A 26471-nucleotide genomic window follows, 5' to 3' on the forward strand; every position below is an offset into this window, starting at 1 on the left:
GTCGCACTTTCGGAACTCAGCGGCGGCAGAAGGCTTTGCGCACCAAAACAAAGGTACGAGGCACGCTGACGCATCCAGATGAATAGTGACCTCCCCCCCCCACCCCCCCAGGGTTGTTTTAACAAGCAGCCTACGCAGCGTTCGGCCCCTCGGACGGAATCAAACCGGAAACTTGCTAAACGTAGCATGCCTGATGATCGCATTGCGGTTTGGCGCATAAAACCAATAATAATAATAATAATAATAATAATAATAATAATAATAATAATAATAATAATAATAATAATAATAATGATGATGATGATGATGATGATGATGATGATGATGATGGTGATGATGATGATGACGACGACGACGACGACGACAAGGACGACAACCACAGCAACGAGAATAATAATAATGAAAGTGATTCCGATGACATTTATTTGCAATAGAAGAAAAATGGTGGTGATTTGAAAGAAGAAAATATTGTGCAGCTGGCACTTGTGGCTCAATAATGTGAATATCAGTGGTCCTAGTGTTCAATATACCTAAGTCATGTTAGTAATGTAAAGTTTTTAGTAGTGACATTAATATTTTGCTAGTAGTACTAAGAATGGCTAGACTTAACTGGACAAGTCATGTGACTATGTGTTATGTGACATGATTTTAGTCACATCATTACCTGTTGTGGGTTTTTTGGTGGAAACAGGTCACTTGATGAGCTGTTACATTGTTTACAGCGGGACCATGTAATGTGACTAGCTATTGTACAACATTGGAGAATTTCAGTCGTGTGAATAAATGATATGTAATTTTTATTCGTGTGACTGCATGTTGTGTGATTTTTAGTCATGCGAGCAGTTATGTGATTCTAGTCATGTGACAAGTTATGTGGTGTCATGTGATCTTTATTTAGGTTAGAGAGTGAGGCAGAAGTTGAAGAGGACAAAGCAAGTGTGTACCGGTTCACAGTGATAATAATCCTTGTTCCCACTGCCCAGTGCTACTAAAAGCTTAAAGAGCTCCTCTCTCAAAACGGTAAAATAAGAAACGAAGAGCACTTGTGTTTTGGTATGTGCTGTTCAAACTAAATGACTGTGCATGTTATCCATGTCCCGTTCTCTTCTTGCAGGTGGCTGTTGTGAAGGAAAGGAACACAGGGAAGGTGTATGCCATGAAGATCCTCAACAAGTGGGAGATGCTCAAGAGAGCTGAAGTGAGTCTTGAAGGCTGTTTAAACGTGCACAGTACCTGTGCACGTATAAGAAATGGTCTATCATTCAACTTTCAATTTGTTAAATCTGCCACGGTAGTACAGTGGTAATGGTTCTCAGCTGCTGACCCGAAAGTCATGGCTTCGATCCCATCCGCGGAGTTCGCATTTTGATGGAGGTAAAGTGTTAGACACATGTGTAATGGGTGATGTCGGTGCACATCAAAGAACGCTAGATAAGTGAAATTTTCGGAGTCCTTCACTGTGGCATGCCTCGCAATCATATTGTGGGGCAAAAATATTATTATTTTGGTGTATAAAATGCCAGATAATAATAATGCAAAACCCTACATACAAATCGTCAACCAAATAATATGATTATTATTTCAACATAATATTCTTTTTGTATACACTAAAATTTTTTTAGTTGCAGGGCAGTGCTCCTCAATGTCCCTTTTGTTTTATTCTGTCTTAGTCGTTCTTGATCTGTACCCGAAACATGCATATTGTAGCATTGGCCACACATGCCACTTCCGGTGTTTTGAGTTGGCAGCTGTGCGACGTATGCCTGCATCCTGTCAGTTTTTGCCTTTTTAACTGACCTTAAATAACAGTAGATAATGTTCTGCCCCCTTTTTGTCTCTCATCATGGCCGCACTGACTTTCTTTTTTGTTCCAGACTGCCTGTTTCCAAGAAGAGCGTGATGTGCTTGTTTTTGGAGACAGGCGGTGGATCACAAACCTCCACTACTCATTTCAGGACGACACCAACCTGGTGAGGACATTTGTTTTACATCCTTCTTGTTGAACACGTCTTATGGAGTGCCATAGTGGAATGTGCTGGGCTCTGAAACAGTGATTGCGAATGGGATTTGTTACGGAGTATGCTGTGGTAATCATTCGAATGCTGATACAGTGCAGTCCTTCTTTTTCTTCAAGTGCGATCCATTTATTGGCATTTATGCCATGTCATTGCCAGAGGCTTTCTTTCTATTTGTATTGGAGAGATACATGCAACTTTATTTAGTGAAATTTGATGGTTCTCAGTGAGATGATGCTCAGGTAGTGCATGACAACCGCCTCTTTAGCTCTTTTCACTGCTCTGAGTTGGTTGTTCAGGCTGGCATTGCATGGGCCATATAAATTCCTACAGTATTCACTAGAGGAAGCTCTGGCACTATAGTTGTTCAGCCACCATGGGAATTATGGGAAGTACATGACTTTGTCTAGTCTTGATGTATGTGGGCTTCGAATGCACTTGTAACTGTTTATTGTTGTGTTTTCGCTTTGTTTCAAATAAAACAATGGACCATTGCGGACTGCGGGAGCTGCTTTGAATTAGTGAGCCTAAAAATAAAAAGGTCAAGGTGGAACTGCTGAACATTTGCTGAAGAGGATTCAGGCCACATCGAGCCAAAAGAACGAAGTTTAGACCGATCCCCATGCTACCCATCATTTCCACTCTGACTGAAGCACCGTGCATTGCAGTTCCTATAGACATTAGCACCAGAGTTCTCTCCATAGTGTATATGGAGGAAACTTTGTACTGTTGGGTGCACCATTATGTATGCAATGACTATCTGTCCTGTAGTATGTGTTACGGTTTGAGCTCATTTTCCCTATACTTCTGTGGAATAAGCTGATTTACCATTTTCACAGAATTTTGCTAACTGAATAACTTTGGATATGGTGATTAATAGCAGTATCATTTAAATTTATTCATTACTTCTAGCGATTGAGAGAAGTTAGTTTTGCTATATTTTATTACTTTTTATGCCCGACGCCCTGAAGAAGTTACCTACTTACTATATGAACTTTTGTGCCTACAGAAGTGCTGGAGTCTTTGTGCATCTGCATCAATGTTGCCAGTTGCTATTGAACAAACAGTCGAACACTCATCCAAAAGAAGCAGAAACAAAAGAACTTTTTTTCATTCTCGAAATTTTTTTAATTGTGATAAATAATGTCACTCAAATAGGAAAGTTTCATAAACAGGGGCTGCATCGAGCTGATGTTTCGACAAGCGGACTTGCTAGGCAAGTGGATTCCTAGGCTAGAACAGAACAGTTCTGTTCTAGCCTTAGGAAGACAAATTCACTTGTCGAAACCTCGGCTCAACACAACCCTTGTTTACAAATTTTTTATCGCAACTTTCCATCTATGAACCATCACCGAATTTTTTTGTACAGAGAAAATATGTGTAACTATGAACGAAGGCACATAAAATACATTTTAACACTAGTTAGTCTCCATTCAGTTGAAGGCATGGTGGCCAGCACCTAATTAATGCTACTTGTTGATTCACCAAACGTATGTTTGACTTCAACAGTCAACCATAGGCGTGCACTCGGGGTTGACACCCCAGGGGAAAGTCAATCCTTCTTGCTCACTTAAAGGGGAAGGGGGGGGGGGCACTAAATCGGCCCCATACAATGACTTAATAGAAAGAAGAGGGGCTGCGATGAACCTCCACCCCGTTTATGGGAAACTATGCACGCTTATTCACTCAAGTACTCAAAGTCATTGACAAACACGCTATCAGGGAACAACAAACGTGCATTAGTGAACAAGATCACTGAAATAGCTACCTTTGCTGGAAAAATGCAAATAAGCCTGAAAAAAAAAAAAATGCTTCAAGCGACTGGAAAATTCTACAAGTGACTCGGCAAAAAAAAAGAAGCCCAAATCTGACGACAGAAAGTAGCGCAAAGAAACGGGGACACAAGACGAGGACACACGGCATAGGCGCTGCCGTGTGTCCTCTTGTGCCGTGTGTCCTGTCTTGTGTCCCCGTTTCTTTGCGCTATTTTCTGTCGTCACAATGCACCAACAAGCCCAAATTTCGACAGTGTTAAGCCCAAATCTGTTTTTTTAAGCAGAACTGACAACCCTTATCTACACTCCGAGGCAAACGGGAGTAACACAAAGTGGATAACTGCGCTACTTTCACACACAGGTATAAACCACACACACACACACACACTGACAAGCACAGTTATCCCCATTGTGTCAATATGCACCAACTGGCCCAGAAAAAAGTTCTTCTAAACCAAATGGGAGTGTTTTGGATGCCTCTTTGCCACACGTCAACAATGATCATGTGGTTTGCTTGTGTAGCCCTTCTTGAAATTAGTGCGCTCACAACTTTCCTAGTGCAATGTCACGCTGGTAGGTGTAACAAGAGGAAAGCAAGCAAGGTATATATGAACATTATTTGTATGTGGCAGAAAAACGCCCTGATTATGCTGGGGTTGAGCTCTGGTCGTGATGGCATAGCATCACTGTAGACTGTATAGCGTAACGAATCGACAGGACTCAAGAAAGATACACACACAAGAAAGAGCACTCTATTGTATGTTCATCCTTTTTGTGTCCCACCAATTCTTGGCCCTGTACAGTCTACACTCCTGAATATGCCTTTTTTGTCTTTGAGTGTAATGACATTTTTCTGCTATGATTGTTGCTATGTAATTACCTAACTGGCTGCTATAATTACTTTATCCTCATGTACTGGCCTATCAGGAAGTTATTGGCTGCAGTGTAACCTGTTATTGCCATAGTGAATGAAGTGAATCTTCCCTGTTGAAACGTGTTGGCACTTGTGGCCTAAGCTTCCGCTGCTTTTCTCCTCACCCAGTACCTTGTCATGGATTACTACTGCGGAGGAGACCTGCTGACCCTGCTCAGCAAGTTTGAGGACAAGCTCCCTGAGGAGATGGCACGTTTCTACATCACCGAGATGATCCTCGCCATCGATTCGATACACTCGTTGCATTATGTGCACCGAGACATTAAGCCAGACAATGTGCTGCTCGATGCCAATGGCCACATACGGCTAGCCGACTTCGGCTCTTGCCTTCGATTATGCGATGACGGAACGGTGAGCACTGTCTGTGAAGTTCGGGACAATGCGCGAATGAGAGCTCCTTCAGTTTTTCACACTGGAAAAGGCTACAGACTGTCAACATGTGTTTCATTACAGTAAAAGCCTGTTAATGTGACACTCGTTAATTTGAAAATTAGATAAATTAAGTTGTGTTTTCTGATCCTAGCCAGCATATGCATGTTTAATGGCACCAAACTCTCGTTGATTTAGTCACATTTTGTCGCCATTTAATTTATTTGGACGATTCTCTGAGCACCCTGCGCGCGAAGCGCCGCAAATGTTGTGGGATGCAAAAGAGAGAAAATGGCATTCTCAAACAACCAAAAGGAGGTGGGACTGTCCGCATCATTATCTCCATCAATTAGTAACTCAGTTTTTTTCTCATATGCGGATCCGTCACTCAGCAATTTTGTTCAGACTTGATGTATTGTGCGTGCAATGTCACAAAAGTCAAAGATGGCACAAGCTGCCGAAGGTGAAGAGCTTTTAACCTCAGTCAACATGCTGGAATAGAACTCATTGGCTGCATCACGATGGATAAAATATCTGTTGCTGGCCATTTTACCTGCAAAAGAACTATCATGACGTGCACATGGTGGTGGTGCAGTATGCAATCAGAGATTTGAGAACATATATTGGGCTAAATAAACCTAAGAGTCTGGCGCCGTGGTCGCAGTGAATGAACATCAGTAATGTCGAAAGTTGGCGAGTTCGGGATGTTCGTGCGCTGCTTTATATGTAAGCAGGGAATGAAGTCGCCGAATGACAAAAATTGTAACTTTTTCACTGCTCTTATGCAAAGTAAATACACGATTTATGTGTTCAACAAGAAAGTGAAAGTGCATTGATGTAATAGGCACTTTCTGTTTTCTTGGTACTTTAAATAATTTGGAACTAGGTTATGTAGAACATTTTTTTTGGTCGTGCAAAATACAAATTAACGAGCTTTTACTGTATTCTGGTCCATAGTACCAATTAGCATTCACTAAGTTAAATTCTGTTGTGGGGCATGCTTGCTGTCATAAAAATTGGCTTTTATAAACCTAGGTGTTACTTATCTGAATTGGTCATGATGAAGTTGCAAGTTGGTGTCTGTCTGGTATCTTTGGTTTCAAATGGTTTTAACTGGCTACCTGATCTGCGCACTTTGTCATCAATCAGATGAACAGCGGTGCTGCATTCTGGTAGATAGAGCTGTAAATAAGGATGTTCTCTATTGCACCAAAGAAAGAAACTGAATAAGAAAAACGTTACCAAGTTAGTGCGTATTCATACAATCAAACCTCGATATAATGAACCCAGGTATAACAAAATATCGATTATAACGAAGTATATGAAAAATAGTCGTGCAATAGAAATAGTGTTGGGAATATACCTCTATAACGAGTTTTCAGATATAACAAACTTATTTTTGAACTGTTATAATGAGGTTTGAGTATATGCAGGCACCATTTTCAGCAAGTGTAGCTGTAGTTTTAGTTAAGCAACATTATGATGTGCTGTGTTCTGCTGAGCCTTTGCAACAAGTGTTTTCTGGAACTCTTTTATTTATTGCAGGTTCAATCCAATGTTGCTGTAGGCACTCCTGATTACATATCTCCTGAAATTTTAAGGGTAAGCTATGATGTTGCTGTGTGTGTTCGCATTCCTGGTAGTAAAAGTAAGATGTTGCCGTTTTTGGCTTTCTTCAGTCTTGCTGTGGGCTGAGGTGCTTGTTTAAATTGCAGCAGAAAACCTGCAGCTGAGCCAAGGATATGAAGTGCATTGCTGCTGCATGTCTGCGAGCAAAGCAGTAGCATACTTTTTTCCGGGGATTTCTTGTCAATGTGCTAACTACCATACTGTTTTTCGCTGTTTGCTTCTTGCAGCTGCTGCTACTGCTGGTGATTAGGCACTTTCAGTTTTTAAACTAACATGGTGCATCGGAAACTCTTTGGCACCTGGTGTTCCCTTATGCAATGCTCATAATCACTATGCTCTGAGAGTTAGATTAGACTGTGTCTTTGCCATCAGGGCCAGCCAGGGACACTAGTTCATTTGTTCGGCCGTGTGTAACCCTCCACAAAAAAAAAAAAAAACACTTTTTTCTGTGCTTTCATGACTTTGATTGTGGAAAAATTTCTTTTTTTGTTGTTTCATTTTCTTTCTTGTATTTACTATCATATTTACCTTCACTTTGCTTGTTTAAAAATGTGTGTAAGTATGCATTATGGGCAGGTTCCTAATTGCGGACTTGTTAACTCACTACTCAGTATTCTTGGGAAGATAAGAAGGTGGGTGCAACTCTTCTGCTTGCCTTTCTTTTTATTGCCTGCAGCCCTCTGCACCCCCCCTCGCCCCCCTGCAACTCTGGCCTTGCCTTTGCTCAGTGCTGCTTGTGGATGAGTACTGTACTGCTTCCCATGCTCTTTTTTTCCTTCTCTTGCTTGCTCCTTTGCCATTGAGCTTCAACTTTGCTATTCTGATGGCAGGGCCTAATAGTACACTTTACAGTTACGAATAACTATTTCAAGGCGTTCAGTTGTAGCTGTTTGATTACATTGTCTCATAAAGAAAGAAAAAATGCCAGGCCTGTGTGGAAGGCGTAGTACAGTCACAGCGAAAGCTAGAAGAGCTACCTTTCAGAGCCTCTTCTAAACACTCATTGGGCAACTGCTGTAAGCACACCTGCTGTGTACCCACTACAACATTATTAATAATTATTTCTGGGTAGTATGCCATCATTCGCTATGCTATCCTTCATCCTTCTTCTGAGAGGTGTGGTAATTTCTAAACACTTTCAAGGAATATTGTGGTGCCAATTGTTCCTGCAGTGGCTGACAACGATGAGGAATTATGCCTGAATTGGGTAAGCACCACAGTTAATAGGTGATCAAGAAGAAACTTTTGTAGTGGGTTGGTGCATTGGATGACCCACTTGTTACGTTATTCGCATTGTATGATGCCTGGTTGTTCTTTTGCTGTTCTGAAATGCTTTATTACTCATATTAACGTTATTCATTTCTTGAGTTAACGTTATTCCTTTCTTGAGATCAAGCCTGCCTAAAGCAAGTTTGCGAAAAAGTCCCAATCATCGGTGTGGCTCACTGGTAGAATACTGGGCTGGCACACGGTGGATCTGGGTTTGAGCTTAACGGTGTTCTTGGTACTAGGTTTTTTACATCGAAAACTGTTATGAGATCACAGCATTGGTCACAAGTGCCCTAGTTGTCCGCCGCCGCCGGCAGGGTCCATACCTACTATTGTGCAAAGCGAGAAAAAAAAAACAAAGTAAATAAAGAACACAAAGCCCACAATGGGATTGTGAACCCTGGTGCTTTGCGTGCCAACTCAGTATTATACCAATGAGCTACACCAGTGCTTGGAACTCTGTGGCAAACTTACCCTAGGTAGGCTTCATGTTGGGAAAGACATCTCATTAGTGTGTGTAATAAAGTGATTTGAGCAGCAAAGGAACAGCCAGGCATTCTACAATGCGAATTGCGTAACAAGTGGGTCGTCGAATGGTGCAACTTATTACAAGAGCGCTATGCAAAGTTAATCATCGTCGTCAGCCACAGCATCAGAAAATTGCGCAAGATTCCTTGCATGTGTATAGCAGGTAACACACTTCACTGAAGGATGAAGAAGGATGGCATAGGGAATGCCTGCACAAAACTTATGATGATTTATTGCATAGTGGGTACCCTGCAAGTTTGCTTGTTGCAGTTACTGAAATAATGTTTAAAAAGGCGCTGAAAGGCCGATTTTCCAGCTTTCGCTGTGACTGTACTGCGCGTTCCCCGCAGGCCTGGTGTTTTTTCTTCTTTTTCTTATTTTGTGCGAAGTAGTTACGGGTACCGGCGGCGCCGTGCGGGACCCCAGTTGTGATCTCATAACAGCCTTCGCTGTAAAATTGGGAAGGGTGCCAACCTGCCATAAGACATTGTTTACTTTGTGTCCTGCTAGGTAGAGCTTTCATGGAGGCATCATAACTTACCACCACTATTCAGCAGTGGCTGTACTGCATGCCTCTTGTTTCCTGTCACAGTGCCATCATTATTGTGAGCAGCTATGTGCCTTTTCGTCTGCTTGCTACAGCATTCAACAAGCAGGTGCACTTCGATAACACCTGTTGCTTGCACCTATTGTTGAGGTACCGGATGCCTAGACAATATGACTGGCCACTCGTCACTGTATGTTATTCTGCACGATGAGTTTTACGAGACGCTGGCCACAGTGTGGGCACAAAAAGTCACATCAGCTTTGCGCACTTTGAGAAAAAAAAAAGTGTTTGAGCCAGAATTGAAACATAGGCACTCTGACAGGCAGCCAAGCATTTTACCGCCAGCACTTGAAGCTTCGTCAGAAAAGAACCTTATACAGGTGTCATATCGGTCGCGGAGTCTCGTTAGCAGATGTATAGTATTGTATGGCAGAAGCATAGAACCACACCAAGAGTCCCTTGGGAGTCCTATAATCAACTGGTAGTGGCACTTTTGTGAAAGCTGCGGATATACTGACATCTAAAACACAATTTGGGTCGGCATTGATGTAATCGGTGATTTCTTCTATGTGTATTTTCTCCATACTTTCAAACTGATTGATCGTTGGAGCAAGTATATTCCATGCATCTTTTGCTTTTCAGCACTGCAACCACCGTAGAGTCCCCTTTGTTGTCTTCATGTATTGTCACATTTAACTGTTGCATCAGCATTCAAATACGTCTTATTACAACATCATCATTGTTACTGTCCCCCATGTGCACATTGCTTGCTTGTGTCTGTTTTTCTATTCTGTCCGGACCTCCTGCACCAGTTAGGTTTCCGTTCTTATGACTCGTTCGCATGTGCAATATACACACATGTGTGTTTCTGTCATGTGTGCCAAAATGGAGTGGAGTCTTTGTTGGTTACATACTATGACACAAATGACAAAAGTGGCAAACTACTTGTGATGCACTACTGTGTTGCTTATTTACGTGACCCACAAAATTTAAAGTAGGCACAGCTTAACTCTTACATCCTGTAAGCCCTTTTTAATGTTGCTTTCTCTCTGATGTGTATTTACATGCTGACATTTGGGTGCTGAATCCTGCCTGACTGTTTTTTTTTCTTTGCATGCTTTGCAACATCAGAACGAGCATGGAAGTGCTTCACCCACATGTCACCATGAGGCACAATTTCTAAACATGGGACTGCAGATTTTTGAAGCTTTTTTTTAATACCCACAATGATAGCTTGTTAGCTAATGGTCTCAGTTTATGGTGTTATGGGCACTCAAGTAGTGCATTTATGTTAGTCTTAACTGCAGGCCAAAACAGAGTACAAGGATGGCTTAGTATGAGCAGAATAAAAGAGTACAAGAAGTGGTATTTCAGTACCCTAAATGAGCATTAATGTTGATATTATGAAGTAGACCTAGTTGCACGGTAGCAACATGAGGATGCTTTCTGAGCAGCAGACTGGTAGTGTTGTACACCTCCATCTGTCACATTCTTCTTGACATTGGTAAATTTTTCATGGAATGTGCATCTCACTCTATTACCTTGACATGTTTTCCTAACCAAACTGAAATTAAGCTAACCCAACCCAACCTAACCTAACCTTCTTCTCTGTCTGTTTTACCAGCAGTGCTTTTCCCTGTGTTGCTGAGTGACAAGAGTTTTTACACCTATGTCGATTGCCGGCTGTGCTTTTTAATGCAACGCTTGCATGTTCAATTTCCTGATGGCAGGCCATGGAGGACGGGCAGGGCAGGTACGGCCCCGAGTGCGACTGGTGGTCCCTGGGGGTGTGCATGTACGAGATGCTTTACGGCGAGACCCCCTTCTACGCGGAGAGTCTTGTCGAGACCTACGGAAAGATCATGAATCACAAGGTAGGTGTCGCAGGGTCAGCAGCACGGACCACGGCATTCGTGGGGGTAGCATTGCAATGTTATTGTCTTGCAGCCTGGCATCTGCTACACATGGCGTTTACACAGGGCACCCCAGCTTACCCTATCCAGAGCTTAAAAATATGCCGATGTGCTCTATAACATGTGACCAAATTCATGTTATGAAATATTGAATGGAGTAACTTGTAGTGTTTGTTGTGTTCTATTTAATTGCTTGCTTAGGCAAGATTTTTTAAACAACTTTGTACGCAATGAAGATGGGCAAAAACTTAAATGAGAAAGTAGATCGGTTCGCGAAATGTCTTATTGGACAGTCAATCTACAGGTTCCCATGGCCTACGCTTCCTACAGATGCCCATGAAATAATAATAAGCGTAAAAAAATACACCATCTCCCGCTGCTCAAGGGGACCATTACGCGATGCGAGGCAGCATGGCGGTTGCCGTTTGCACTACTTGCGCTGGGCTTCTGTAGCCTGGAGCTCCGGGTACCCTTGCTGAGCATCAAGGGTTCCGCTGCTCCACCCGCTGCTCTGCGGTCTTGGCAGGAATTAAGGTACTCTTGCAGCTGCCGCCGAGGCTGACATTGAAACTCATGACACCAGTGTAGCCGGCGCAGTGACTTAGTGAGCGTGCAACCTAATGTGGGTGAAACGGGGAACTGTGGGAAAAGGAAGGTTGGCCTCTGTGCAGCCACAAATGTGTGGTGCGGAGACAGTGTTCATGCCACCCCCTCCACCCCAACTCCCCACGCCGGTCACGTGAGGAGATTGCCCTCCGTACTCCTTGGGCTCACGCAAGAGGGAGCGGACAATCAATGACTACGAACAATGCGGACGCGCTCTGTCACACGTAAACGTGGAAAGCGTTTCTTTGGAGGGTGTAGGAGGGGAGAGAGGAAAAGGGGATGCAAATGCATAGTGGAGGAGTGGACGCCGCACTGCTGAGGAAGCGTTTCGTTGCCTTCAATGACATCAATGATCGTGCAGTGACACACCTGTTGTTGAAGTGAATGGTAGATGTGCTGTTTGGTGTGTCAGTTTCGAGAGCTAAATTGGCCAAATTGCATCCCTCCACGGTTATTACCAGTGGCCACTTTTCTAAAATTTCAAAGTGGCGATGGAATGTTTGTAGGAAGGCTTGAATTGGCCCATTTGACTCGACCGGCTGTTACCACTGGTTTAAAAGTTAATTGTGTTAATTTCTATAACTACTGTCGTAATTCATGTTTGTACCCATCTGAAGATGCCTTCTGCCAGAGGAAGGCAATGCCGCAAGTAGCACGCCGATACCTCCTTTCCGTAGTTTTTAAAGCATATTGGACAGATGTCTTGAAAATGCCCTGTATTGGCACAGTTATCCTTTCACTTGCTTTTGTAGAGCTTTCAGTTCCTAGACATCGCGTAGCTTTTTTAGTTTCACTTCTCCCATGCCAGCTTTTCGTTTTAACGGCATATTCTCATGAGACTTGGTATAGGCATGACATGATAAAGACAGCACCTGTTCTCTCTCGTGTATTTGTGGGTTTCTCGAAGCAGTGCTTTTTTCTTTTTTTCTTTTTCAATGTGGAGTTATACCAAGAAGCTTGCGTTTAGAACCCCTTTAAGTTGCTAAGGCGTGTTGCTGGGCTAGTTGCTTTGTGTTTATTGTTCATAGGGGCACCACTACAAGGACATGAAAAAAACACACACGTAAAGCACTATCTGTACTAACACACATAGCACTATAATACACACAGCGCTATCTATACGAAATATAGTGCTGTGTGTGTGTCTATTTTTTGTGTCTATGTCGTGGTGTGCTGTACCCATATTAATCATGAACCCTCTAAAGCCACATATAAGGTTTTAGTCTTAACAAAAGGTTCTCCATCTGTAACACTGTTTCTCCTGTTTGTTTGATAGGGTGCACTTATGGGAACCTGGTTTATGAGGCTGTCATTGGCAGACCATTCACTGATAGAACAAAAAGGAAAACTTATTTAAGTGAACACTGCAGTTAAATGTAATTATCAGTGGCATCGATCATTGCCACTCTTTTCTTTTTTATTTGTTTTCAGAACTGCTTTGACTTTCCGGACGACCCTGGCTGCAGCATTTCGGAAGATGCCAAGGATCTAATGAGGCGGTTGATCTGCAGTGCCGACTGTCGACTTGGGCAAAATGGACTTCAGGACTTCAAGAGCCATGCGTGGTTCAGTGGAGTTGACTGGGATCACATACGAGAGAGTATGCAGTCTTATTTGGAAATGTGCTTGGTTGGACTAAGCCCTCCACAGTGCAATGGCTCATAGTTATAAGTATTATGGTCTTGCACACAAGATTGTAAAATTACTAGTATGAATGACAGCCAGCTACTGGGATGGGAGCCTCTAACTTGGTACACAGTATGGAAAGGTGCACAAGAGGTCAGTAGCGAACAGAAGTAGTACTAAGATACAATAGCTAACAAATATGCAGCAGCCTAAAGTCAATGAACCACTCAACCGTCTCTGGCTGGAGGAATAAAATAATAATACGTATTGCACTAGTCCAAGTGGATCGTTAAAGGAGTCAAAGTAGCACTGGGAAATGTTTATATATTGGTGAAGCCGCAACAAAACAAAGCTTCTGATTTGCAAGAAAGTTGTGTAAGCCTTATGAATGGGGTGCACGTGAAACAGCTTGTGTGAGCTAAACAATGATATTCAGGACAGGGTTGGATATGCGATTTATGAACATTGGGTGTAGTATCAGACACACACTTCTTACTTTCTTTTATTTAGATGCGAAGCAGCTTTTTGACTAGATTGTGAATGCTGTCCGTCTGTGTCTCTGTGCCAATGCGCCGCACCGTGCTTTTCACGTCGCGGGTGTTGGGGCGGTGCCAAGTAGGTCACGCCTTCCCTTGCAGTGCGCGTTGACGTCACTCTCTCCCTCGCCTGCCGTGCGCTCGTTGCATGTCACCTCTCTCTTGCGTCAACCTCTCCACCGCTTGCAACATTCAAGCACTTATGGAGTGAGCACTCCTTTGGCTCGTTTATCTGCTATGGTGAGGACGCCGGCAAGCGAAGCTCCTTCGCTTGCGGAAACTTTCGCCGAAGCGATTTGGCCTAACTCGGCCGTCGCCGGCTGTGCGAGGGTTGGCAGAGCCGATCACGTTCGCCAATGGCGACGTCGCGCCTGCAACACTGACGAGGCGCGAGCCAGGGAAGCCAAACACAAGTGTTGGCCACAGAAGACCGATGACACTGACGAGGCACGAGCGAAAAACGTCGATCACGTACGTGTGCAACGCTGCTGCTTCGCATCCCATCAGGGTTCCCTTTGGGAAGATGTCGTTAATTTTTGTTCTTCTATGTTTTACATTGCCGGCCTATCGCACTTGTTAGTAATGCCTTACACAAACTGTGCCAGAAAGTCTTGGAGCATTCCAGATTGTTTCAGGATCATCTTGTGGGCTTGAACCTGCAAATGCGAATAGCAGAGTTCATTATCGAATAAACGCGGCCACCAGTGAAATTCTCGAGTGTTTGTTGCCGCATGTATAAATGCCGGCACGCCTCGCCGCAGATGAGATTATAGATTGTCGATGGCTTGTACACTGTCATCAGTACTAGTGTGTAGTGCTGTAATTTAACTACAATGTCTTATTAAGTTATTTTGTGACAAAAGAAACATTATTTATCATATTGAAGAAAGTATTTATATTGTTAAGATTTTCACTGGCACTGCCATCTTTGTATATAATGAACATTGCGTGCAGGTCGGGCACCCTACATTCCAGAGGTCAGCAGTCCAACAGACACTTCCAACTTCGACGTTGATGATGCTGATCTCAAGCAACCAGTGAGGATGTTTTTTATAGCCAATTTTCTAGAGCCATACAGACTACATACATTTTTCTATTCATCAATTTGTGAAATGCCTGAAGTCTGCATTTTATTGTTTTGATCGTTAGATGACGTGTAAATCTGTGTTGTAGTCGTGCCTTTAATGAACTGAAATGTCGGATCTGAAGTCAAAATAAGCCTAGTGCAAAAATACAAAGTGAAGGCTTTCTATTTTTTGTTTGAGGTTTTAACAAGGCTTTTTAACAAGGATTTTAGAGGTAGACTACTTGCCACCAGCTTTTTCCTTACCTCTTTTTTTTGTCCTTCTGTTGATTCATTCTAGCATTTTTTTATATACAACTTTAATTTTCCCAAATTACTAATGACACAAGCTGTTACGATTGACAGATGTTGTCAAGACAAACAAAATTTTAAATGCCCAATTTGTCTCTCCAAAATGCATGCAGGGTGCATGCAAACAATTTGAATCTGTGTTGGCCTGCACGGCTGTAATGCTCGGCAGCTGACCCGAAGGTCGTAGGTTTGATCTTGGCCGCGGCGGTCACATTTTGTTGGAGGTGCAGTGGTAGAGGCCCGTGTACTGTCGGTGTCAGTGCACATAAAAGAGAAGCAGAGGGTCAAAATTTCCATAGCCTTCCACTACGACGTTTCTCATAATCATGCTGGTGTTTTGGGCCATAAAACCTTAGAAAATATAACCAGTATCTGGGGTCCTTATAAACAGATTTTACTGTAGTCATTGTACACTTCATTAGTTCATTTTAAGCTTTCAGTACTATTCCCTGCACTCATGACAGTAACACAGAAGTAGACTACAAAGTGATATGCATGAATGCTTGAAATTGGCAGTTATTAGGATGGCCTAAAATGCATAACTCGTTATAGCCGAACAAAGCAAAGGTCTCTTATAAATTAATAGAACATGCAGTGTTCGTATAAAACTGGGTAGGAGTACTATTTGATGTTCAGGAATTTGAAGGTAAATAAAAGATTAATAGAGTGCTTTTGCAAACGATTGAAAATATTGAAACACTGAACTCATTTTCTCAATCAACTCAACTGAGTAGATTGCTCTTTCTGCCTTTGCCTATGCCATTAAATTCAGCAGTCAATTACCAGGCTAGTGCGACATTCTAGAAGATGTTCCAGTTAAATGAACTGGATGTGCCTTAAAGTGATAAATATGTTCCTTTCCTTCTCTTCTTTTTTTCCTCTAGTATTTTCCTGTAATGCCGTTTGGTCTAGGTCATGGAAGTGTGTTCAGTCGATTCGGTCGAAGGCTGGTAAGGCGATCTTTGGTGGGCCTGATTAGAGATACGCAATGCCTGCAAATGCAGCTACATTTTAATAACATGTTGAATCGATCCGCTTTTAACATTCTCACACAGTGCCTCTAACATATGTAGAGCTAGATTGACTAGCTCAGCTAACTATATAACAACCCTGCAATTGAATTTTGCAGTGTTTGGTGAAGGCATGTTACTGGCCTAAGCAAAGAAGTTTATGAGTTTGTGTTATATAGTTTGATGGAGTTTTCTGGTCTGTTCATAAATGTTTCAAGAAGAAAATTGTGCATAATTTGAGTTATTGCTTGATGAAGCTGACATCAGAAATTGTGACAATACACTGAATATTGAAGCTAAGTGTGAAAATATGGGGAGCTAGGTGTCGGAGCATTACTACAAGTGACAATATAAATTAAAATAAACAACGAAGGAATTGAAAAGAGGAACTTCAAAGTGAGACTTACGAATTGCTTGTTGGATGAGAAATTTTTTGAATTGCTCGTTGGAAGAGTAGTTATTGGAATGAAAAGCTCTTAGTGTTGTTTGGAACTCTTGAAGTAAGGCTGAATGCCACAGGCATTCGGCATGGCGCCAAGAATTAAGAGGGGATGTCTCGATCAACCCCTACCTTCTATCCAAGTCTCAATGGCTAAACGAATGTATTGGAATGGTTGCTACAAAACATAACATTTCGGTTTGATAAGCCTTGGATAAAACTACCTGTGGGTAAGGTGTTCAACTGCCTTTATCATAGTCTAATCTTGTGTGTTCCACTTACCATAGTCTACCTTGCATGCTCTGGAATTGGGAGGTACCTGTTAGCGGAACGTCATGTGTGACGTGGAACTGCACAGGAGTCGGGACCACCGAGCACCAATGCAGTGTTCTCCGGGCTGCACCTGCCCTTTGTGGGCTTTACGTACACGCTAGGAAGCCGGCTGGCCAGTGGTGCGGGCGAGTCGGCTGTGGACGGTGTGGCTACCCAGTCGGGCGACCACGGCCATCTGGCATGCCAGAAAAGGATTCGGGCCTTGGAGAGGGAAAACGCAGAGCTGGGACAACGCTTGGCTAGTGAGTGACATTTTTTCGGAAATGCAATGAAAGCTCGCTGTAGCAAATTGGTATCTGACGCGAGATTGGCTCGGTGTATGCAGGTCTTTGCTTCTAATCTTTTACGTTGTTTATATTCTCTAGTTAATTTTACTATAGAGCTTAGCGCCACCATTCTTTTTAAACAATAATAACACTCCTCCCTTAGAAGTACCAAACGAAACATTGGTTGCTATAGGACATAATGCAGGCAACAAACTTACGTGCTTGTGTTCGGCACCTTCTTCGTTTCTCAACTGCCTTATGCTTCATGACAAGATCGTTTGTTTATAAAGTTAGTCCCTAATACTGAAGATACCAATAAATAAAATGGAGGCACTGATCAGAAAGTGTCCATTTCTGTCATTAAGGGAAAAACAAGTCTTATGATTGAAAAATACAACCAATCCAGATCACCATCAAAATGAAATATTTTGTTAATGGTGATTGTCATTGTCATGGTCATTTTGATTGTTCTTCTGGGGAAACTTGAAGGCAAAAGCCATCCAATGCAGACGTCATCACATCCTGTTCAAAGGAGAGGAAGATGATGATGATGACAGCATCGGATGATATTTGCCTTCAAATGGACAGGACATGCAAGCATGTGACAAACATTATTAGTGGTTGTCCTTGTCTGCGTTGCGTCCTAGTGTAGTAGGTGAGGAAGGCAACAAATATGAACACTTGTAACTTATCAACTAACCAACCAACTTTACAAGTGTTTTACTTGTTTATTCAAATAGTGAAGGCAGAAATAGTGTGACAACTAGCAAAAAAACAGAAGTCACAGCCTGTGTTTGTCATTTGATTAATGAATGGTGTATGTCTGATGAAATGAACAACCTATTTTGTAATCATTTAAATGACCCCAGTGGAAGGACAATTCTTTCAGCTCAGCTCACTTTATAATATGCAAATGAGTTCTGCGGAAACCCGCAAGGTGGCAGAAGAGTTAAGAAAAGCAAAGAAGACCACCACCAGTTTGTAGCCTGAATCAACAAGGAAATCCATACAAATTCCTCAGAAAGAAAAGCTTCTTAGTCGCTGAAAAATTTGTCCTGGTCTGGGGTTTGAACCCAGGACCAATGCCGTTCCAGGGCAGTATGTATAACATTATAGTATGTAACTTTATAATATTGCTACGATACTGAGGATGCGCGTGGAAGAAGAGGAGAACGAGGTTGGCACGAGCAGTGATCGGCCAGATCCCTGGACTCTCGCATTGATCATCTCCTGTAAATAAAGGCATCCATCGCACCGTAACAAGATTGGTGGAAGGTGCGGGGTACAGCGGAGCGATCCAAGTCCAACGATCACGGAAGCGCTACCTCAAGAACTACGCCGAAGCCGCCGACTGGCTGGTCTACCACCGCTCTCTATGGATCCGATTGCTGACGGCGACACCACGCACTCTTCGTCTGGCGCTGCGTGGCCCCGGCACATGGTACCACGGAGCTTCTCAGGGAGGGTCGGAGAAGACGTTGACGAATGGCTGAAACACTTCAACCGTGTGAGTAAATACAACTGTTGGGATGCGGCCGCCCGGTTGTCCAACGTCGGATTGTTTCTTCAAGGGACGGCGTTGGTGTGGTTTGAAAACCACGAAGAAACAATAATGACCTGGGAAGCGTTTGAGAAAGAAATAGCGAGCTGCTTCGGGGACCCATTGATGAAGAAGAAGCGCGCTGAACAAACTTTGATGCAGCGTGCTCAAGTCCCCGGTGAAACATGCACAACGTACATTGAAGAGATCCTGAAATTGTGCAAATCTGTAGACCCACGCATGAAAGAAGACGACAAGGTAGGGCATCTTCTCAAAGGGGTTGCTGAGGATGTCTACAATTTCCTCATCGGCAAGGACACCTTGGCGTCTGTAGCGGACGTAATACGACACTGCCGCACGTTTGAGACACTGAAGGCTAGGCGCATCACTCCCAAGTTTGGTAGACTTGCCAACGTCACCACCGTTGCAAGTGTCGACGTCCCTCCAACATTCCCCTGTGATCTTGCCTCAATGATCAGGCAAATCGTACGCGAAGAACTTGGACGACGTGATGCTGTCAACCCGCCGAGAGCACCTGCTATCAACACCTCCCCGCCATACGACGCAATGTGTGCTGCCGTTGATGCCACGCTATATGATGTGCCCCAATCAAGAGCACCAGAGCCCCCAACCGACAACTTACATCATCGGCGTGGTTTCCAGAATGCCTCCCGCCAACCACCTACAATGGTGTCTTCGTGGGACGATCATGGGCACATGGCGCCTCGTGGAAGGTTTGGCGACGTGCGTGAGGCCCCTGTGTGCTATAACTGCGGTTTCCGTGGACATGTGGCTCGATTCTGTGGTCAAAGGCGTCGCCCCCAGCAACGCTGCTACGAGGGACCATCACCTTCTTCTCGACAAAACCGCTGGCGCGGTGGTATGCGTTCAATGCGGGACGCGTACGATGGGGACGGTTTCCAGCAAACGACCCACAGTGATACACATGTAGGACGCAATTTCCACCGGAATTTACGCAACGACTCGCCTTCCTCCGTGCGAAGCTTGACGCCCCCCACAACACGCCGGTTCCGTTCCCCATCTCCTGGTCGACGCGTCACCTCCCCGCCTCCGGGAAACTAGGTGGTGCGGCCAATGGAGGTGAGGTCGCCGAACATTTGTCACTACATCCGCCTATGCCTCCACCCGTTTTTATGACTCAAAATAGGGTCCCCGTGCTTATTGATGGACTTCCTACGATGGCTTTGATAGATACTGGAGCAGCTGTTTCAGTAATGAGTCTTAACTTCGAATTGCGGCTAGGACATAAAGTGATGTTTCGCTGGGACAGTTGTGCATCATTTCGTGCAGTGAGCGGGGAGACATTGTGCCCGATCGGTGTGTGTGTTGTTAGTGTCACTTTGGGTGACAAGGTCTTCGAGGCTGAATTCGCCGTCCTGACCAGCTCCACCCATGACATCATCTTGGGCATCGATTTTCTACGCGAGTGCGGGGCTACTGTAGATTGCGGTGCTGGCGAGATTATGCTATCGGCATTTACTGACGATCCTAGGTGTTGTCAAGGATCTATCACCGTCATTGAGGATGTTGTCTTGCCGCCCAACTCGATGAAGACCGTACGCGTTGACGCCTCTGCCTCGGACGCCGGAAAGTTTGATGTTCTTGTGGAGCCCATTCCTCTTAATTGCGCCAAGAAAAATGTGCTCATTCCACATTGTGTTCTGTCGATCAGTGATGGGAGATCGGCCTTATGGGTGTCGAACTATTCAAATGAACCTGTTATGCTACCCGGCGGAATGCGACTCGCCCGCTTCGAACAAAATGTGACTAAATTCATTGCATCTTTAAGTGACGAGAGAGTAGATCCTATTTGTGCAACGTACCATACAGAAGCCAACTTTCTGAGTATGGTAAACAAGTCGCTAACATCAGAAAAACGTCAAGCTTTGGTCGAAGTCCTTGCGAAGCACGCTACTATATTTGACTTTGCGCAGAAAGAAGAGCAAATAAGTGTACCCGAGTGGCGTACTCGCCATGGGATTGACACAGGATCCGCTCACCCTATCCGGCAGAAACCATACCGTGTCTCATCTGCAGAGCGCAAGGTCATTACTCAACAGGTAGAAGAGATGTTAAAGAAAAGGGTTATTCAAGAGTCGTGTAGCCCTTGGGCTGCCCCTGTGATTCTTGTCCGAAAGAAGGATGGTACATGGCGATTCTGCGTGGATTACAGACGGCTCAACTCTGTTACTAAAAAGGATGTCTACCCGCTTCCCAGGATTGATGATGTCATCGATTGTTTACATTCGGCATCGTACTTCTCATCCGTGGATTTGAGATCTGGTTATTGGCAAATACCCATGCACCCGAATGACAAAGAGAAAACGGCCTTCATAACCCCAGATGGTCTATTTGAATTCAATGTAATGCCGTTTGGCCTATGCAACGCTCCAGCCACGTTTGAGCGCTTCATGGACTCTGTGTTACGTGGACTAAAGTGGGAAGTTTGTCTTTGCTACCTGGATGACATTATAATATTTGGCCGTACATTCGATGAACACAACCATCGTCTAGACATAGTTCTCACCTGCCTTGAGAGAGCTAAGCTCACCCTGAACTCTAAGAAGTGTCACTTTGGCAGCCGCGAGACTCTCGTTCTCGGTCACCTGGTGGACAAGCATGGCGTTCGACCCGACCCCCAGAAAGTCGCAGCAGTCAGCAGCTTCAAACAACCTCAGTCGGTACGAGAGTTGCGAAGCTTTTTGGGCCTATGCTCGTACTTCCGTCGCTTCGTGCCCAGGTTCGCCGACCTCGCTTACCCTTTGACGTCCCTACTCAACAAGAACGCTCCTTTTCGGTGGTCAGCGGAATGCGAGTCGTCTTTTTCGCAACTCAAGTTTGCTCTTACGTCAGGGCCCGTACTTCGCCACTATGACCCATCTGCTGCCACAGAAGTTCATACCGACGCCAGTGGTGTAGGTATTGGCGCCGTATTGGTCCAACGCCATGGAGCTGCTGAACACGTCGTTGCCTATGCCAGTCGCTGTTTAAGTAAGCTGGAGCGAAACTATACTGTCACAGAGCAGGAATGTCTCGCGGTCATATTCGCCGTGCACAAATTTCGCCCTTATATCTATGGCCGCCGATTCTCGATTGTCACGGACCACCATTCTTTATGTTGGCTCACTGGACTACGGGACCCATCTGGTTGTCTTGCTCGTTGGGCATTACGATTGCAAGAACACGACTTTGAAGTCTGCTACAAAAGCGGTCGTCGTCATGCCGACGCTGATTGCCTTTCACGACTTCCCCTTCCGACAACCGAGTGTGACGCTGACAACTTTGATGAATATTTGGCTGTAGTGGATACTCCGTTCCCCGACCTAACAACTTTTCGAGCAGAGCAACGCAATGACAACAGTCTCGCTTCTTTCTTTATTTCCGGAACGAACGGTCAACGTGGTTTCGTCGTAAAGGATGGCGTTCTCTACAAAAAGAATTATTCCGGCGTAGGCCCTCGCCTACTTCTAGTTGTGCCTACAAGTCTTCGACAACACGTACTTCGAGCAATGCACGACGACCCAACATCTGGCCATATGGGTTTTTCTAGGACATTTTATCGCACGCAAGAACGCTTCTTCTGGCCGAAGATGCGTAAAAGTGTGACTGCATACGTTGCGAGCTGTGAGCAATGTCAACGCCACAAGCGTCCTACAACTCCGCCAGCCGGACTACTTCATCCCATAGCACCCCCGAGTTCACCATTTGACGTCGTAGGTGTCGACCTGCTCGGCCCTTTTCCGCGATCAACGAACGGCAACCGATGGATTATTGTGGGCGTTGACCACCTCACACGTTACGCCGAAACTGCGGCGATTCCTGCGGCAACGGCCACTCAAGTTTCACAGTTCATGCTGTCACACGTTATATTACGCCATGGATCCCCCCGTGTCATCATCAGTGATCGCGGGCGGCAATTTGTTGCCGATGTAGTTGAAGACCTCCTTCGTCTTGCTTCGTGCCATTTTCGTCACACTACCCCGTATCACCTGCAGGCTAATGGTTTGACGGAACGAACAAATAGGACTCTCGTCAACATGATTTCCATGTATGTTGATTCTGGACACAAAACATGGGACGCGATTTTGCCATTTATAACTTTCGCCTACAACACTGCACAGCACGAAACAACGAGATACAGTCCATTTTATCTGCTCTACGCACGCCAACCCCGCACAGCTCTTGACACTATTCTTCCTTTTTCCGAGACTGATCAACCTACTCTCGCCGAAACCATTTGCCGCGCAGAAGAGGCCCGGCGCATCGCCTGTCTTCGAACTTTCGTCTCACAGAAACGCTCCAAAAACCGTTACGACAGAAGTCACCGGCACGTATGGTTTGAGAAAGGGGATTTGGTGTGGCTTTGGACGCCGCTTCGCAAGCGCGGCCTCTGCCAAAAGTTTCTGGCCAACTACACCGGTCCGTTTGTTGTCTTGGAACGTCTAAGCGATGTCACGTACGTGATATCTCAGCTGTTGTCAACTGGCCGCCGCTCAAGCAAGACCAACGTCGTTCATGTTTAAAACGCTATCATCATCGCAACGAAGCCTAACTCGCCCGGTGGGCATCGTCTGCAAAGGGGGAATTGCTACGATACTGAGGATGCGCGTGGAAGAAGAGGAGAACGAGGTTGGCACGAGCAGTGATCGGCCAGATCCCTGGACTCTCGCATTGATCATCTCCTGTAAATAAAGGCATCCATCGCACCGTAACAATATTTTTCTTTCCCAGTAACTTCAAATGTGCAGTATTTGGTGGCCAGTGTATTGCTCGAAAACAGTGTCATATATTGTGTGTGCAGGGCACATCTTCATCCTTGTACACGTATGCCATCCTTTTTTTTTGTCTGTAGGTGATCTCAAAAGAGGGCTGCCCAATTCCAGCAATGAAGCGTTACAGAGGACGTCATCAACAGACGGAGAGGTCCGTAGGCTTCAGGATGAAGTTAACACCTTCAAGAAAAGGAATGCAGGTGCGCCCGATTTCGTATGGAAATTTCCCACCAAGATAAGCTAGCAGTAAAGCTGTTTTACTTACAGCCATAGCTCTCTCACTTGGCATGCTTGAGGATCCAAAGCAGGCATGCCCTTCATTCCTTAAATGCCACTGGACTTATAACATAATTTCAATGGCTGTGGTGGCATAAAGGAACAGGACACAAGAAAGTCAGCGAAGACACACACACGCAGCACTACAGTGTCTTTGCTGCATTTCTTGTGTCCCGTTTCATTGTGCTTCTATAATAAGAAAGAATAAGTAATACCAAAAAGCTCATTTTACATCTTACAAGATTCTTGGGAAAGCTCACGTTTTTGAGGTTCCGAGGTCGCAAGTAATGCTGCATTGAGCAAGCTAGCATTTTGCTTACGTTTGTGACTTCCATTTTACTCATTATGCTGCAGTCACAGAAATGTTTCATCTTTCTGGAAGGTACTTGTCTTAATTGTTGCTGTGGCTACTGACAGGATGGCAGCAGACACTGCAGTGTCTGCTGCCATCAATGGGGTATGTTCTCTGTCGTCACTCCCACTTGGCATGTCAGTCTGCTATTCTCCGCAAGTTCGTCCATGGGCATGTCTGAATTTCGAAGCAGAGTTATGCAACTTCCATGATTAAAGAACTTTGGTACACTGCTCATTGACCTTTCCTGTAGCTTGTCTGGTGCCTGGTTTCATTTGTCTCTTATGTAATAGAATTGGAGCTGGAGCTGCAGCAGCGACAGTCTTTGTCCAATTCTCATGGGAGCTACCCCGTCGGGGATGCCAAGGTCAAGGAGTTGGACAAGGCATTACGACTAGCGCATGTAGAGAAGGAAGACCTGCAACGAGTGAGTGATTGTGCTCTTGAGTTATGCTGATCTTTTTGGACTGTTGAACCACCATGGCTTATAACTGGAGCATAATATTTTGTAGTACTTGTAAGTCAAGATATTAAATAGGTTAAATAGTAGTAACTGAAAAGAGATTTTTGTTCCCTCTTTGTTGTGCTATTTAAAACTTGCAAAGGCATGCTAACATGCCCTAACTGGCATGATGTTATTACTATTGTTCCTGCTCTAGCTGGTTTGTGCTTACTGCAACAGAATCTTTTTAAATAAACTTTGCCAAGCCACTGAATTGTAACACATTATTTTGGAATATCGCATTGCTGAAATCATAATTTTGTGTCAGTAGTGTAACACAACAGTGAAACTTTTTGGCAGCTGCATCTTACAAAGCCTTCTGGATTGCTCGTCTGAGTTTCGATGTCTGCTGATGGGATGTTACCACTATTCACAGGAATTTAACGATGCCCAAGAAAGGCTAAAGCAGCAAAGCAAGGAGCTCAAGGATGCCATAGCACAGAAGAAACTAGCCATGGACGAGTATACAGAAGTTAGCGATAAGTATGAATACATTGCATTCTCGTTTTTCCTACATCTACGTCAACTTGGTTTCTTTGAGCACTTGGCTCATCCAACCCCCTTTTCTTTGTGTGGTAGACTGTCAGAGTTGCGGACACAGAAGCAGAAGCTTTCCCGGCAAGTACGGGACAAGGAAGAAGAGTTGGAGAGCGCAATGCACAAAATCGACAGCCTCCGACAGGACCTTAGAAAAGCGGACAAGCTGCGAAGAGAGGCAAGTGAACCTTCATTTTCAACACTAGCATCGAAGCACTTAGCAATTACGAGCTGATGCATGCTACAATAAAATGCCGTCCTTCCATTGAGCGCATGCATTGAGAGAGTATTCAGAGTAGCAGCTGACTTCGTAACGAGGAAACATAGAAGAATCAGGGACGACAACTTTCAGAGACAACTGCTGCTAAAAGTTGACGTGTAACACTCTATCACAGAAGTCCCAGTAAGCGTCCCAGCCTTTGTGCAGAACTTCAGCCTTGTCTCTATTATGCAAGCTGCAGTAGTTCTTTGTAGTTCGAGTGAACTGTGTTGTGGCGATAGAATCTTGAAGGAAAGTAACACGAAAGTAATAGATTCCATTTCTGTAATTCCTCAATTACTTCTTTTGGGCTGTTTTTCACTACTGTTATCAGCTATATCATAAAGGAAGTCATCGTAGTTGCAACTGGTTACATATTTTCTGTATTGTGTACAAGTCTCCTTTTTAGTGTGAAAGCACTGCTGCACTTTTGACCTGAATTGTAGCTCTGTCTGTGGGAAGCTTTTTCATGCATCAGAGATGGCTTCCCGGGAGCAAAAGGCTTCATACGGCGAAAAGTACAAAGAGGCCGTGTGCATGTAGAAGGACTGAAAGCTGGGCCAGTTGAGGACAGTACTTGAACATAATTTAACACAGTGGACACAAGGGAAGAAAGCGCTGCGGTTTGTCCCGTCTTCTCTTGTGTCTGTGTAGTCGTGTGCTGTGTTGAAATATGTTCAAGTACATGTGCACGTGTTTCATACATAATGTGCACATGTTACATGCTGCTTAGTCACTCGTTCCTTATGCCTCACCTTGGGCAAAGCAATACCTGCATGCCTATGTGAAATAAAAACAGTTTGACGATATCATCGCAACAGCATAGCATTTATTTAGCAACTGGTCAAACAATGGCTCAACAATGCCTAGCTTTGTGCCTGAAAATAGCTGATTTGGTAAGAAAAAGTGCTTTTGTATTCTATCCTATGTACAGTGCAGTACAGTCAAACTGTTTGTCACACTCAAACCTCGATATAACAAACTCGGATATAACAAAATAATGGTTAAAATGAAGTAAAGGAAAAATAGTCTTGCAATAGAT

At 44.2% G+C, this 26471-nt stretch overlaps 1 protein-coding gene across 2 annotated transcripts in view; it reads left to right on the plus strand.

Annotated features, from left to right (window-relative positions):
* The window catches only part of gek (serine/threonine-protein kinase gek), a 151943-nt gene that overhangs the window by 55981 nt on the left and 69491 nt on the right, over nucleotides 1–26471 (plus strand). Inside the window, exons 3-15 of one of the 2 annotated variants that reach the window (XM_075867614.1) lie at nucleotides 1115–1198; nucleotides 1875–1970; nucleotides 4833–5075; nucleotides 6639–6695; nucleotides 10797–10940; nucleotides 13017–13185; nucleotides 14702–14784; nucleotides 16007–16072; nucleotides 16930–17146; nucleotides 23584–23703; nucleotides 24425–24558; nucleotides 25010–25116; nucleotides 25213–25348. In XM_075867614.1, coding sequence (XP_075723729.1) covers nucleotides 1115–1198; nucleotides 1875–1970; nucleotides 4833–5075; nucleotides 6639–6695; nucleotides 10797–10940; nucleotides 13017–13185; nucleotides 14702–14784; nucleotides 16007–16072; nucleotides 16930–17146; nucleotides 23584–23703; nucleotides 24425–24558; nucleotides 25010–25116; nucleotides 25213–25348 — 1656 coding nt within the window. The remainder of the gene's footprint in view (nucleotides 1–1114; nucleotides 1199–1874; nucleotides 1971–4832; nucleotides 5076–6638; nucleotides 6696–10796; nucleotides 10941–13016; nucleotides 13186–14701; nucleotides 14785–16006; nucleotides 16073–16929; nucleotides 17147–23583; nucleotides 23704–24424; nucleotides 24559–25009; nucleotides 25117–25212; nucleotides 25349–26471) is intronic. The other variant, XM_075867615.1, reaches the window with a different exon arrangement.

This window comes from Rhipicephalus microplus, chromosome 6 (assembly GCF_043290135.1).
Source record: "Rhipicephalus microplus isolate Deutch F79 chromosome 6, USDA_Rmic, whole genome shotgun sequence".
Lineage (NCBI taxonomy): Eukaryota > Metazoa > Arthropoda > Arachnida > Ixodida > Ixodidae > Rhipicephalus > Rhipicephalus microplus.